At 37.0% G+C, this 17,098-nt stretch overlaps 1 protein-coding gene across 2 annotated transcripts; it reads right to left on the bottom strand.

Moving 5' to 3' along the window:
• Positions 1-1,497: 1,497 nt before the first annotated feature.
• Positions 1,498-17,022, bottom strand: LOC140058766 (uncharacterized). 2 transcript variants are annotated; one of them, XM_072104502.1, is made up of 5 exons: positions 16,850-17,022; positions 7,724-7,878; positions 6,440-6,553; positions 5,944-6,027; positions 1,498-3,889 (listed from the first exon to the last, which is right to left on the bottom strand). In XM_072104502.1, exons 2-5 carry the CDS (start codon positions 7,851-7,853, stop codon positions 3,549-3,551), a joined length of 669 nt encoding a protein of 222 aa, XP_071960603.1. In that variant the 5' UTR covers positions 7,854-7,878; positions 16,850-17,022; the 3' UTR covers positions 1,498-3,548. The 2 variants fall into 2 exon arrangements, with proteins under 2 accessions (XP_071960603.1, XP_071960604.1); XM_072104503.1 differs by lacking the exon at positions 16,850-17,022 and adding an exon at positions 13,970-14,011.
• Positions 17,023-17,098: the final 76 nt, after the last annotated feature.

Below are 17,098 nucleotides of genomic sequence, written 5' to 3'. Positions count from 1 at the left end.
ATTCTGCTTACAATATCCATCAACCTCGCATCTAATTAAAATGTTTATGTACGACTAATTGTCGTATCATGTTCGTTTAGTTAAGAGAAGTTAGGTGCATTACCGTCTAAGCAAGTACTTAGATAATAGACGCCTACAGCGATATAATGCCGCATCTTATCAACGGATCAATAGTACAACCCGAAGATGTTATCCGTTTAAATAGCTTGACAGCTGCATCATGAAAATATTACATTAAATGGGAATATTAACCTATCAACTTGTAACGATTCGTCTAGGCTGTCATATTTATTTAACTCTGGTTCTATTTGTCACATTGCTCTTGTTTCCATACTATAGTGTTTAAACCGATTCTCTGTATTAACTGAATCTAATTCGTGGTTCCCACTAGAGACGGAACGCAAAAACGTACGCGCAACGCAAGCGAGTTGACCAATGACAAGCCACTGTTCGAATAATGCATCGCTTGTGTTTGATCAAATCAATTACATTGCGTTACGTCCTTGCGTTGCGTTTCTAGTGGGAACCAAGCTTTAACCTCTAGTCTGGGATGGTGATGCAGATGATGGGTGTTATAGGTGACACATGATGAGGAGGTCGGAATAAACTCTTTATTCTGTATCCGAACAGTGTTAGTATTAGCAAATATTAAAACTGTACAAGAGGAAATTTGAATGAAGGTTGAGTACTAAAAGCAATGTTCATAATAAACATGAGTGTCTTAGTCCTGTGAACATAAATGCTTCCAATGCAATGATGCATTATGTAACATTCAATGTATTATGTACACAACATTCAAGTTATTATTTACACACAACATTCAATGTATTATCAAGTATCACCACCATAACTCATTAGTAGATACGTAACGCTTTAATGACTCAGATGAGTCATCTGTTGCCATGGAAATTACTTGATTTTTAATAAATGATATTCTGAATTGGTTTTTGTTCGAAAACTATGGTTGGCGTCAGCGGCCAAAAATAAGGAATTCTTTATGAAAAATATAATTAAATGTTTTGTCGGTGCTGCCGATCGAATATATTCGTAAGGCTTAATATCTTCACACCTTTGTGACCCCGGGTTTTCAGGGGACTGCACTCCTATTAACATTTTCCTCAGAATTGAACAAGGGGCTATTAATGTAATATATATATATATATATATATATATATACGTACTTTTCTGGCTGTTTACTTTATCGTTTTGATTTAGCTTTTCGCTTTTTATTTTTGTATCTCCATTGAGATCCAGCCACTGATACCCACAGCATTGTCATTTTTTTCAGTAATTTGCCTTTGGATTTATATATACATATATATATATGTAATGTTGTATTGATATAATACCAAAATAAGATATTTGTTTCTACGTATTTAGTGCAATATGTATTCCTTATGTATTGTGGACGGGTTTATGTCTGAAACATGAGTTAGCCAATTATAATAAAGAAAACACTAGAATGATAAAGAAAATTATAAATTTAATTTGAGTAGACATAACGAAACCAATATGTACAGTATTTCTGTGTGATAGGAATACGACACACAGCACAAATCATAAGTATGGTAACTTTAGATAATATATGTATATGAGACATGCATTGATAGAGTGAGTTAATATAAGGAAAGTGTAGTTAAGTTTAAACTTACAGAATAAAAAAAACCATATATAATAAAAAAGGAGAGGCATGCATAAAAAAACACCGAAACCTTGGAGGGAGAAGTTTATTCGGACAACGTATAAGATGGGGGTTGCATCGAATTGGGCGCGCGCTTGTTGTTAGCGCGTTTAATACCCTTATAACTGAATATTTTGATTGTTTAATTAGAAAAGGAAAAAGAAGTTGGGGTGTTATATTATTCGTAAAAATGTCAATACAAAACCTTGAACATGAATATAAATAAGTAGTTTGATACTGCCAATGCATATTCACGTTATCAAACATACTCAGGCCATCCGATATCGAACATACTCAGGCCATCCGATATCAAACATACTCAGGCCATCCGATATCAAACATACTCAGGCCATCCGATATCGAACATACTTAGGCCATCCGATATCAAACATACTCAGGCCATCCGATATCGAACATACTTAGGCCATCCGATATCGAACATACTTAGGCCATCCGATATCGAACATACTTAGGCCATCCGATATCGAACATACTTAGGCCATCCGATATCGAACATACTTAGGCCATCCGATATCGAACATACTCGGGCCATCCGATATCAAACATACTCGGGCAATCCGATATCAAACATACTCGGGCCATCCGATATCGAACATACTCAGGCAATCCGATATCGAACATACTCAGGCCATCCGATATCAAACATACTCAGGCCATCTGATATCGAACAATCCATCCTACAAAGACGTTAGTTTTATTTTATATTTAATTTAAAACAACTCAGCATTTGGTGAAAAATCTACTTATATTAAATACTCGCATGTAAAAGATGATATCCCACAATTCATTATGATATCCCACAATTCATTAGGATAAAATCAGAGAAGAGAGTAATCTCTGAATAAAATAGAGTAGGAGGCCTATAATTTAAAACTATAGACACATATTAACCACTAAGCTCCGTACGCTGTGGAGCTCTCCTCGAAATATTCAATAGTTGTCCCATTTTCACGTACGTCAGTACATTATTAATGTTATTACTGTATGTTACGATTTTCCAAATAAATGCAAATCAAATCAACTTAAATTTAAATGCTTGCTCATAAATGTTGTACCACCGTAGTTGTACTCATTACACTAAATTAAAAGAGTTTATAAATTTAAAAAATATATATTATTGCACATGGATCAATAAAATAAAGCTGGCAGCGAAAGCCTGAGCTATAAAACATCGTAGCACGCGAATGTATATTTAATAAATGCCTTTTATGATGTATTTATATCTTGGTTATAGATTTATTTTAAAATACATACTATTACCAAATATGGACTGATATTTTATATTACTGTATAGTACTCTTTTAAGATATAGAAAACCTGAATAGAATTAAAATAAATATTTGGATTTGATTTAGAACGTATCACATGCATCGTATGGAAATATACAAGGTGCAGAACAGTTGTTTTTACATTTTGTTTTATAAATATACATAAAATGAGCATAAAAATTTACTAGTTCGATTGAATGGCCTTCTACTAAACCCCGTCCACGCATCAAGGGGTAATAAGGACGCGTAAATATACCCTGTCCACGCACCAAGAACGCAAAAGGCATGAGGACGCGTAAATATACCCCGTCCACGTACCAAGAACGCAAGAGGCACGAGGACGCGTATAAATATACCCTGTCCACGCATCAAGAACGCAAGAGGCATGAGGACGCGTAAATATACCCCGTTCACGCATAAAATAAGCAGAGGTAATAGCTAGGGACGTATAACGTCCGTTCGGTCATCACGAATGCTGTAACTTTCTCAGTCTAGGACAGGACATGGTCTAGTAAACAAACATCATTCGATTCCAAGGTGCAAATATGAAGACAATTGGAATAACATGAGGTCATAGGTTAAACTTCTTCGGCCATGTCAATATCTTCTAATTCAAACGAAAATGCCGAATTTTTAGAGCCTAATGATATCCTTGATGTATTAACCTTTGACCTTTCGTTATTACTACTATTTTCTTGAATTTTAATATTTCTAAATACTTTCATGACCTCTTCGTAGGCCGGAGGATGGTCAGTATTCCCACAATGCTCTAGTTGTAATGACCGAAGTGAGTGTAATGGGTTGGTGACGTCATGGTAGCGTGGTGGTAGATCAGTGAGTCCAGCAGGTACTGACTCGTCGTCTGTATGGAAAGACCTGCTCACACTGTCCATGTTCCGCTGTCGTTGGCTGCTGTCGTCTGTAGATTTAAAATGGAAAACAAACTTGTTAAAGCTTTTTGTCCAAGCAACAAAAAGAAGTGGAAAAAGGTTATTTTTAATATTAATAGTTTGTCAAAAATATTTAGGCCTATCAAATACGATGCGATATTATTTTTTGTATAAGGTACAACTGAAATTTAGTTGGTTTGTTAATTTGGTTAGTTGATATGTCAAAAATCGGAGCGCGCTAGTCCCGATATCGGGTGTACCTCCAGAGGATATGTTATATTCTATATTTCAAAGAAAACTCTTTATTTTATCTCAAATATGAAAAAAAAAATAAATCCTACAAATATTATAGACTAAAGAACTGCATTAAATGAAAATCGCATTTAATCGTTAGCATACATGTTGAATAAAATTACATGTGTTTTACTAACATAATCCTGAGGCTGTGACACATTGACATACACGAGTATCATTTATCTCATTCTACCAACTTAAGACGACGGTAACATGCAAAAAATATCAACAATTTAAAACTGACATACAACATAAACGTTATATGAATAATAGGGAACGATTAGAGAAGGAGATACGTCGCTGAATTCTAAATTGACATCACGTTGATATGTAGACGGCGCTGAATGCCTATAGAGACGGTTGCTGTCGCGATTAAAAATGTCAGATTAAAGACACAACAGCAGCAGACGTATTGTGGACACAATTACTTAAAAAGCATCGAGAAGAGAAAAACTAAATTGCGACGGCGAGGATGTACTTAAATACACATTATGTCACATTGGTGTCGTATATTCAAACATTAAAATAACATTAAAATGTTACATTTACATTACTTGATATTTGTCTACTTAAATTATATGTAACATTCCTAATATTGTAAAGTGATACCATGTATGTAGATATTGGATGATCAAAGAGGCATAGTTACGGAAGCCCGCTCGAGCCACTATTTAATTATATATTTAACTAGTGCCCCGAAAAATCTTCCGTACTTAGTAACGTTCATTGTATTATAGCCAAATGTAACGCGAGATTGAATTTTATAGTATAATACCATATACAGTAATCTTATTTTGAAACGGAAGTGTACGTTTGTAGTGTAGCATTTAAGTTTGTGACGTCATGCATAATAATTAGCACTGTACAAAAAAAGCACATATCTAAAATATAAGATAATTATATGATAAAAAAAAAAGATAACACACACCACGCCTTGGTTACGCCATGGACCTATCCATGGTTACGCTTACAGAGCATACTGTAGTTAAATACATCATTATTTAACTGTTAAAAACTGTTTGGGACAGTTTTATTAATGTATGCATTGCATATAGTTGTCATACTCTTCTAGAATGTGATGTTCCTGAAAATGTAGTATATTTATTCCAAACGGCGCCCCGTGTAAATCTTGTGTACGTTCGTCGCGACATGAATCGACGACGTATGAGTAAAATGAAATATATCATAGCATTAAAATCAGTAGTAGGCTAAATTTATAGGCAGCGACGCAGAGAACTTTAGATTTAATATGAAAATTGAAATGTACGCTTTGGAACAGAGTCCTAGTTTTTAACCGGATAAATGCAATGATTGAATTTGTGAGAAAGCATGACGCTAAAGAAATATGCAAAACGAACGTTGGCATTTCGAAGTAAAATGGATAAATCAGATGCCATCATATAAAATTGACATAAAATTCACTACATGATATTAATAAAAGGTCAATGTAGTGATGTAAAATTGTAGAGACAAAATAAACCAAAGTAGAAATCGTCACAGCGCGTTTAGTACGCTTGGTTGTTACTAGGAGGCAACGTAAGGACGTACGCGCCCCGCAATTAATTTGACCAATCACGACATGGATCATCCGAAATATCTGTTGAGATTGGTCAAGTTGCGTTAGTTTTTTCACTGTTTATTTCCGATCTTCACGTTAAAAAGATAACATTACATAAATAATGAACTTATTACATTAATAGGGCTAACAAACATTAATTTCTGACGTCACTACATTTTATTTCACCATATGGCTCAGGTTGATACATAATAACATTAACATGTAACTTACAATTTTTACATCCATAAATGCAGAGTACAGTCCAACAAATCGGTGGCATTACGCAAATCAAAACAACTATCACGGTTGTGACAACTAAAAGATTAAAATAAAGCAATTATTGAAGAAAACAATGCATTTTAATTGCATATTCAATAAGTCCTATTCCAAATTTGGTCATATGAGCAAATCCACTAGAATTGTTCCTTGTATACCCAGGGACCCACTAGAATTGTTCCTTGTATACCCAGGGACCCACTAGAATTGTTCCTTGTATACCCAGGGACCCACTAGAATTGTTCCTTGTCTCCAGGGACCCACTAGAATTGTTCCTTGTATACACAGGGACCCACTAGAATTGTTCCTTGTATACCCAGGGACCTCGCCACCAAACTTTATGTTCAGGTGTATTATTTATATATTTTGAAATATTTTAAAATAGGCCAACATTTTTTATGAATATTTTTTAAGTATTAGGCAAATGAAGGGGCGACGGCGGACATGTTACCTTGATCCTCGCAGCTGTGTCCATAGTAACCAGCTTGGCAATGACAAGTCTTGTTAGGTCCACATAAACCACCATGTTCGCAACTATATACACTACCATCACTAAAATTACACACTAAAATATACACAAAAATCAATCAGTTTTTCCAAGAAATGTAGAGTAGAACCTTAAGCTAATTGGTTCCCACTTTGGAACCGACGCACGCGCGCAACGACGTCGTAGGAGCAACGCGATCGAATTGACCAATCATAAGTGACAGTTAGGGTGCTCCTCATTGTGATTTGTCAACTTATTGTTGGTGCGTTTGCGTCCTTGCGTTGCGGACAATAGAAAACCAAGGAGACAGTTTAGGGGTGTCCCTGCAATCAATACTGTAAACATTTGAATTTGCATTTAACAATAATGGAATGTTCCAACTTATGATGACACAAAAGTGTTATAGAAATTATTATATATTTTTAAGGAAACAAATGTTAAAAGGTAGATTTGACTACATTTTATTGATTTACCTTTTAATAGATTAGTGTAAATTTAAGCGAAAATACTTACATTGTAGAATATATGTGTTTTTATTACAAATACTAACGAAAAAGAAAGATTTTAAAAAATTCAAATTTCATTCTTTTTCGTATGATTGATGATACAAAACAGAAGCAACTGAGTTATTTACCCATTTCATTTTCGTATAAAAAAATTCAATTTATTCATTTTACTATCTAGATTTCAATTTCAGTAATGCAGTTCTGATTTTAGAATTCCTTTTTTTAGAGACAATTTAATTTGTAATATAAATAGACAGATATTTCACCCACGCTGTAAAGTGTCGTTTGAAAACATCGTCATGTTTTGATAAGACGACTTTTTTATTATTCTTAATCAATCATATACATTGTGAAAATAGGCAACAAAAATCAAGACATTTTTTGGAACGAACGAGGAGGAGCACATACGACCAACTCCAATACATAGAAGGAAGCCCACATTAAGAAACACTTTGTTTGATCCCGGAGTACCCCTTTAATTCTATAATGTTGTTCTAATTGACTTTTACATCACAAGCGATTGATTATTACAACATAGGTCCATTTGCTTGCGTTGCGCGTACGTACGTCCTTGCGTAGCGTCTCTAGTCTAGTGGGAACCACGTTTATGTGATAACTTTTTTGGCCAGCATTCATTTCGAATACAATATTCACATTTATTCAGCAATATAAATATAAATATTGGGAATATCTATTTTGAAATTTTCGTATAAAAAAATGTAATGAAACCAACTCGACTCACTTGTAGTAAATCCCGACGAGTTTTGTTGCAAAGCTTCAACAATTATTAGTTTAAAGCAGAGTATAGTGACCCCTCTTAGCAAACAGCATACATCTCCTAGGCAAACAGTTCGTTTAAACGCTCTCAACATCTTTCAAATCTTCGCAGCATACAATCTATATGAACATGAATTACATTGAAGTTGTACATTGAGTTTTAAGATAAATCAGTTTATTCATCAATATATGATATAACGATCGAGGTAGATGATGTTTAAATTGAAAGCTGTAGTGTCATCTTTCATAAAATACTAAAGGGCAAATTATAAACAATAACTAAGCAACTTGGCGGCAATTAATCAATCAATTATGAATGAAGAAATGATGATGACATCTGAAGATGGATGACAAGAAGTGATGACGACATCTGAAGATGGATGACAAGAAGTGATGACGACATCTGAAGATGGATGACAAGAAATGATGACGACATCTGAAGATGGATGACAAGAAGTGATGATGACATCTGAAGATGGATGACAAGAAGTGATGACGACATCTGAAGATGGATGACAAGAAGTGATGATGACATCTGAAGATGGATGACAAGAAGTGATGATGACATCTGAAGATGGATGACAAGAAGTGATGACGACATCTGAAGATGGATGACAAGAAGTGATGACGACATCTGAAGATGGATGACAAGAAGTGATGATGACATCTGAAGATGGATGACAAGAAGTGATGACGACATCTGAAGATGGATGACAAGAAGTGATGATGACATCTGAAGATGGATGACAAGAAGTGATGATGACATCTGAAGATGGATGACAAGAAGTGATGATGACATCTGAAGATGGATGACAAGAAGTGATGATGACATCTGAAGATGGATGACAAGAAGTGATGATGACATCTGAAGATGGATGACAAGAAGTGATGATGACATCTGAAGATGGATGACAAGAAGTGATGATGACATCTGAAGATGGATGACAAGAAGTGATGACGACATCTGAAGATGGATGACAAGAAGTGATGATGACATCTGAAGATGGATGACAAGAAGTGATGATGACATCTGAAGATGGATGACAAGAAGTGATGATGACATCTGAAGATGGATGACAAGATGATGACATCTGAAGATGGATGACAAGAAGTGATGATGACATCTGAAGATGGATGACAAGAAGTGATGATGACATCTGAAGATGGATGACAAGAAGTGATGATGACATCTGAAGATGGATGACAAGAAGTGATGATGACATCTGAAGATGGATGACAAGAAGTGATGATGACATCTGAAGATGGATGACAAGAAGTGATGATGACATCTGAAGATGGATGACAAGAAGTGATGACGACATCTGAAGATGGATGACAAGAAGTGATGACGACATCTGAAGATGGATGACAAGAAGTGATGATGACATCTGAAGATGGATGACAAGAAGTGATGATGACATCTGAAGATGGATGACAAGAAGTGATGATGACATCTGAAGATGGATGACAAGAAGTGATGATGACATCTGAAGATGGATGACAAGAAGTGATGATGACATCTCAAGATGGATGACAAGAAGTGATGATGACATCTCAAGATGGATGACAAGAAGTGATGATGACATCTGAAGATGGATGACAAGAAGTGATGATGACATCTCAAGATGGATGACAAGAAGTGATGATGACATCTGAAGATGGATGACAAGAAGTGATGATGACATCTGAAGATGGATGACAAGAAGTGATGATGACATCTGAAGATGGATGACAAGATGATGACATCTGAAGATGGATGACAAGAAGTGATGATGACATCTGAAGATGGATGACAAGAAGTGATGATGACATCTGAAGATGGATGACAAGAAGTGATGATGACATCTGAAGATGGATGACAAGATCAGATAGACAATTTGCGATGACATGATTCAGATACAGAAAAACATTCGGCAACCAATAAACAGATACAGAACAGAAACAAAGCACAATGGTCAGGGGCAACTATAGCAAGACAATTACTATAACTCAAAGAGTCAGTTGCCCCTTAAAAAACATCGAAATACAACAAATATTGCACCTAGTAAAACATTTGTGCAAGCTTATTAAAAAATCTCTTAATACTCAAAATTCGTATAAGGGATCGGCGGTACAAATATCCAAAATTAAAAGATTAATAATCGGAAACAGCATCTCACGATTCAGATATAGAAAAACATTCAGCAACCAATAAAGTATCTCTTGAAGAGGAGGTGTCAATGGTCTGCCCGTAGTGACAAAAAATAATGTTGTCTCGAGGGAAGTGTCCCTAAAGATGGTTATATGTGTCCATTTTTGTTGAATGTTGTCTGGCATTGTATGTACCGTACATTGAAATGGTTACCAAACTGACAAGCACTCGCTTCTTTTTGTGTACTATTAAATATTGTAAATGTAATTGTTAATTGTGAAAAATAAATGTGTAAATATAAAAATAATACATGTCTAATGTCCTCTGAATAAGGGGTGTGTCCCAAAGGAGGGGTTCTACGTGTCCTCTGATTAGGGGTGTGTCCCAACGGAGGGGTTCTACGTGTCCTCTGATTAGGGGTGTGTCCCAACGGAGGGGTTCTACGTGTCCTCTGATTAGGGGTGTGTCCCAAAGGAGGGGTTCTACGTGTCCTCTGATTAGGGGTGTGTCCCAACGGAGGGGTTCTACGTGTCCTCTGATTAGGGGTGTGTCCCAAAGGAAGGGTTCTACGTGTCCTCTGATTAGGGGTGTGTCCCAAAGGAGGGGTTCTACGTGTCCTCTGATTAGGGGTGTGTCCCAAAGGAGGGGTTCTACGTGTCCTCTGATTAGGGGTGTGTCCCAAAGGAGGGGTTCTACGTGTCCTCTGATTAGGGGTGTGTCCCAAAGGAAGGGTTCTACGTGTCCTCTGATTAGGGGTGTGTCCCAAAGGAGGGGTTCTACGTGTCCTCTGATTAGGGGTGTGTCCCAACGGAGGGGTTCTACGTGTCCTCTGATTAGGGGTGTGTCCCAACGGAGGGGTTCTACGTGTCCTCTGATTAGGGGTGTGTCCCAAAGGAGGGGTTTTACGTGTCCTCTGATTAGGGGTGTGTCCCAACGGAGGGGTTCTACGTGTCCTCTGATTAGGGGTGTGTCCCAACGGAGGGGTTCTACGTGTCCTCTGATTAGGGGTGTGTCCCAACGGAGGGGTTCTACGTGTCCTCTGATTAGGGGTGTGTCCCAACGGAGGGGTTCTACGTGTCCTCTGATTAGGGGTGTGTCCCAACGGAGGGGTTCTACGTGTCCTCTGATTAGGGGTGTGTCCCAACGGAGGGGTTCTACGTGTCCTCTGATTAGGGGTGTGTCCCGCCCAAAGGAAGGGTTCTACGTGTCCTCTGATTAGGGGTGTGTCCCAAAGGAGGGGTTCTACGTGTCCTCTGATTAGGGGTGTGTCCCAAAGGAGGGGTTCTACGTGTCCTCTGATTAGGGGTGTGTCCCAACGGAGGGGTTCTACGTGTCCTCTGATTAGGGGTGTGTCCCAACGGAGGGGTTCTACGTGTCCTCTGATTAGGGGTGTGTCCCAACGGAGGGGTTCTACGTGACCTCTGATTAGGGGTGTGTCCCAACGGAGGGGTTCTACGTGTCCTCTGATTAGGGGTGTGTCCCGCCCAAAGGAAGGGTTCTACGTGTCCTCTGATTAGGGGTGTGTCCCAAAGGAGGGGTTCTACGTGTCCTCTGATTAGGGGTGTGTCCCAACGGAGGGGTTCTACGTGTCCTCTGATTAGGGGTGTGTCCCAACGGAGGGGTTCTACGTGTCCTCTGATTAGGGGTGTGTCCCAACGGAGGGGTTCTACGTGTCCTCTGATTAGGGGTGTGTCCCAAAGGAGGGGTTCTACGTGTCCTCTGATTAGGGGTGTGTCCCAAAGGAGGGGTTCTACGTGTCCTCTGATTAGGGATGTGTCCCGCCCAAAGGAAGGGTTCTATTGTGTACACATTACATTTTGTTGCTAGAACACAATGCGAGATTTACTACAAAGACTTTATAATCTAGTGATTCAAATATATTATCAAGGTGACTGAAAAAAGTAATAAAAATACTGTAAATATCACAGATAGTAGTAGCTATTGATTGCTTTGTATGACGTCATATGTGTATATTAAAGACAGATTTCATATTAGGTCTATATTTTATTATGACAATAAATAATGTGTATGCATAGCTATGAAAAGGATTGTTAGAAACTAAAAGATTAACATTTACAGATACTTATCACAACAGCATATCGGAATATTCTATTATAACTATTGCAAGGTGTATAATGTACGTTTCTAAGGGAATCGCCTCGTAATTGGTCAAATCACTTAATTGCGTTGCGCTTACTTCTTTGCGTTGCGCGTATGTCCTTGCGTTGCGTGTACTTCATTGCGTTGCGCGCATGTCATTGCGTTGCGCGTATGCCATTGCGTTGCTCGTATGCCATTGCGTTGCGTGTATACGTCCTTGCGTTGCGCGTATGTATTTGCGTTGTACGTACTTTCTTCTTGCGTTGCGTCCTTGTTGGAAACCAATCTTAATTGGCGTGATAACTACTAAGCTCATGAAAGGTTTGGGAGGTGTTGTTAAAAGAAGAGTGTAGGGGTAGGCATACATACTACTTCCTACTCAACACTACAGTGGGGTAGGCATACATACTACTTCCTACTCAACACTACAGTGGGATAGGCATACATACTACTTCCTACTCAACACTACAGTGGGCCCGGGTAGGCATACATACTACTTCCTACTCAACACTACAGTGGGCCCGGGTAGGCATACATACTACTTCCTACTAGCTCAACACTACAGTGGGCCCGGGTAGGCATACATACTACTTCCTACTCAACACTACAGTGGGGTAGGCATACATACTACTTCCTACTCAACACTACAGCTACGTATTTACTTTATTAGTTCCTTCTCAACTCTCTTTTTATTCGTTTCACTTTATTAACATAAATAATGAAATGCAACAGATTATTTTAAATCTTAATTGCAGATTCTTAAATCTAATCAGGTTCAATCCAGTATATTAATGTAAGTTTATTTGTAACAAGTAACCTGAGAGAATATCTCTCAACAGCTTTTATATTAAATGTCAAAATACCTACTTGAAGTAATATCTGTGAAGGAAATGAAAGCCGACAGAATGACTACACTCAACCAGGATTGAGTTTTATTAATTGCCAGATGATTTTACATTTCAAATAAACATCGCATCCAACTTAAAAAAACTCAACAATATTGATTTTTTGTTAACATTCGCTGCTCGCTTAATTTTCTCATTCTACAAAACACGGTCTCTTAATAAATCAAGAGATTATAAGAAATCATTTAAATTTTTCACATACAATTTGGTCAACTAATTTGCAGCACATATTTTGGGTATTTAATTCATCGATGACGTTACGTGCGCACGCGTACATAGGCATTTTAAACGTCGTGCGTGTAAAATTCGTCATAATTTGCTAAATGAATGCATATCTGTATGTATGATATAGACTGTATTAAAATAAATTCCTGAGTTCTAGATTATCGAGTGAGTTTATGGACAAGGACGTCATTAATTCTGAACTCAGTTTAAATAGCACGAATACGCACGTGCCAATATGCCGCGCGACGAATACGCACGTGCTAATGTGCCGCGCGACGAATACTCACGTTTCGATGTGCCGCGCGACGAATACGCACATGTTAATGTGCCGCGCGACTACTACACACTTGCCGATGTGCCGCGCGACAAACTACGCATCATTCTGGATTATAAATTGTATGGTAAAAAAGCAATTATGATGCTGACCACAAGAGAAAGGATGTCCATGGAATGCAGTCAAGCGTACGTTTGACCACGTCCGAGAAGAAAGGAGGATAAGGAACGGAAAATGATAACAAAAAGAAATGATGATGAAGGAAGAAGAACGATGAAAGAGAAAGACACGATGATGATGAGGGAAAAGACATTGAAAGATGGAGAGAAACATAATTATGAGATTCTCTGCAAACGCTGATTAAATTCCTTGAACTTCATCTACACTCCATCTAATCTTGTTTTTTCTTCTTTTTTTTTCTGTCTTACAATGTTTTATAGATTAACATGCATGTGACGTTATGTTGCAAACACAATTCCTTTCCTGCTAACTGGCAAATAACGGAAAATGTCAAATGTATGCCCCGAGGGAGGAGGAGATTAGTATATTGAGTGTACAACAATGAACTCCACTCACCTCTCAATGAAAATCTGTTAATATTGCAATCTGCACTTGTCGCGGCGGCCATCATTATTATTATTATTGAATGTTGTTAGAGTGCTGTTTGGCGCTGCTGCCTAATGATGATGCCCATTACATAACAATACCCCCTTGGAGTGTTCTATTCATTTATAGGGGTGTTTAATTGTCTTGTCTTGATTGCATTTAAGGAGACATTGTTGTTATGCGTATACAGCATTACAAAATCCGTGCCGGCCATGCCAATGTATTCAAGAGATCTAAAGCTCTGTCTACACTATCAAACTTTTTGACAAAAAATGTGATGTGCCCATATATGGACATTTGGGAATAATGACTGCCATATTTAGCCACATCACACGTTTTTGATAGTGTAAACAGAGCTTAAGTTGTTAATGTTTCAACAGTTCATGTTACAACAATTATGTAAATAATTAACTATGTATTGACGACGGTCTTAAATCTCCAATCGACATTAAAGTCAGCTCTTTTAATTCTAAATTACTCGCATTTAATCAACTTCCGAGGAGATTACTCGATCAAATTTGCCTTAATGATTAATTAATTCAAAGAGAATTTTTGAACGTATCTAGTATTAATTATGTACCCGATCGATGAAACTATTTTAAAGGTGAAATAGACAAATAGGTGAAATAGACAAATAGGTGAAATAGACAAATAGGTGGAGGAATAAACGAACGGCTTGTGGTGGATGGATAACAGTAATAATATTAAAAGCATGTACAGAAACAAGACAAGAATTGAGGGTTGATAATGGATAGATGGATAGTTAATATGAATGAGATGGGATAGGCCTACACACAGAACCAACATGAAGGCATTGAATGGATTTGACGGATGGATAATGGAACGCATGATTGAATGGAAAAGAACGGATGAACGGATGGATAATGGAACGCATGATTGAATGGAAAAGAACGGATGGATAATGGAACGCATGATTGAATGGAAAAGAACGGATGAACGGATGGAATAGAAAAGACAGAAAGCGACAAACAAGTTAACGAATAAAAGATGCATGAAATAGAAGACATTTGTGTACATTTCTGGTGCGCTATAAATTTGTGGTCTGCTTGTTTCTAAACAAAGCGTCTGATTAATGATATAATAGCGCGCTTGTTGATGGAGAAACACGCACAATCTAATTACCTCGTCGACCGTTGTCTACTGAAATCCTGTAATTTAACCGTCAACATTCTTGTAATGTATGGAAACATGTATCATTAACATCATAATTTACAAGTATGTTGATGTTAAAGCCATGTAAATGTATGCTGATTACTGGAAGCACGCATATTAATGCGCGTACAATTCGTGATGCGTTTACTAATTACATGTACAATGGATGTCTTTCCTTCACAATCATAGCAATGACAAAAGACTGATTCATACAAGCCTATTGTCATCCTTTCACGAAAATAAAGTACATTAAAATATTGTAAAGAGACAATCGTTCTTCATTAAGACAGATCAAGGAGAAACATAGCAAACTCATTCTGTTCTCTCTTCTAGATAATTAGAAGTAGTTCAATATACGAATGAAAGTCCGCTTGTTCTTAATTGAGCCATTCTTTTGTAAATAGTCTGACCTTAAAAGAGCTATACCTCTATACACGAACCTTCCCTTAAAAGAGCTATACCTCTATACGAACCTTCCTTTAAAAGAGCTATACCTCTATACATGAACCTTACCTTAAAAGAGCTATACCTCTATACACGAACCTTCCCTTAAAAGAGCTATACCTCTATACGAACCTTCCTTTAAAAGAGCTATACCTCTATACATGAACCTTCCTTTAAAAGAGCTATACCTCTATACATGAACCTTCCCTTAAAAGAGCTATACCTCTATACATGAACCTTCCTTTAAAAGAGCTATACCTCTATACATGAACCTTACCTTAAAAGAGCTATACCTCTATACATGAACCTTCCCTAAAAGAGCTATACCTCTATAAATGAATCTTCCCATAAAAGAGCTATACCTCTATACATGAACCTTCCTTTAAAAGAGTTATACCTCTATACATGAACCTTCCTTTAAAAGAGCTATACCTCTATACATGAACCTTCCCTAAAAGAGCTATACCTCTATAAATGAATCTTCCCATAAAAGAGCTATACCTCTATACATGAACCTTCCTTTAAAAGAGTTATACCTCTATACATGAACCTTCCCTAAAAGAGTTATACCTCTATAAATGAATCTTCCCATAAAAGAGCTATACCTCTATACATGAACCTTCCCTTAAAAGAGCTATACCTCTATAAACGAACCTTCCCTTAAAAGAGCTATACCTCTATACATGAACCTTACCTTAAAAGAGCTATACCTCTATACATGAACCTTCCTTTAAAAGAGCTATACCTCTATACATGAACCTTACCTTAAAAGAGCTATACCTCTATACATGAACCTTCCTTTAAAAGAGCTATACCTCTATACATGAACCTTACCTTAAAAGAGCTATACCTCTATACATGAACCTTCCTTTAAAAGAGTTATACCTCTATACATGAACCTTCTTTATACGAAATAAAATGTACAATTGTACCAGTACGATCGTAAGTCAGACGAACAAAAGGCAATACAAAGAAAAATTACTACGCATATAATTATTAACTAAACAATGAAAAGATTTGATTTATTGTTGTGTCTTATTGTTTTTGTTTTGTGCGACACAAAAGGTTTTTTAAGAAAAGATTTAAATCTTGATATTTAAGATACCAAATCGCTTATTAGTGCTATTATGATTATAATCTTATATAAACACATGAAACATGAGCTGATCCTGTATGATTTATTAAGAAAATAAGAGCGATATCAGTAGTGCCTTGTTATCAATATATACTTACAGACTCTGTTCTTAAGATAATATTTCCGTCTTTCAAACTATTCGCATCCTTTCTATATACGTACACCCGGGTATTTTTCCAAATTAAATTATTGATTATATCATTCAAAGTCATCCAAATAAGATAGTATGTCCAACATTGCCAAATAGATAGAACACTACGCAAGTAGAGTAGGAGAGATTGTGAATTCAACTTATTTTGATATATAGAGAGAGCCGGCCTAATAAAGTATTTTATAGATGGCGCTCT

Source organism: Antedon mediterranea, chromosome 9 (genome assembly GCF_964355755.1).
Source record: "Antedon mediterranea chromosome 9, ecAntMedi1.1, whole genome shotgun sequence".
NCBI lineage: Eukaryota > Metazoa > Echinodermata > Crinoidea > Comatulida > Antedonidae > Antedon > Antedon mediterranea.
This window is presented reverse-complemented; position numbering and strand designations above follow the sequence as displayed.

Coding starts and splice junctions, on each gene's coding strand:
- LOC140058766 (XM_072104502.1), bottom strand. CDS start 7,853: ATGTTGAGAGCGTTTAAACGAACTGTTTGCCTAGGAGATGTATGCTGT. Junction 6,554..7,723: donor CTCGTCGGGATTTACTACAA/GTGAGTCGAGTT, acceptor TGTATATTTTAG/TGTGTAATTTTAGTGATGGT. Junction 6,028..6,439: donor ACACAGCTGCGAGGATCAAG/GTAACATGTCCG, acceptor TTAATCTTTTAG/TTGTCACAACCGTGATAGTT.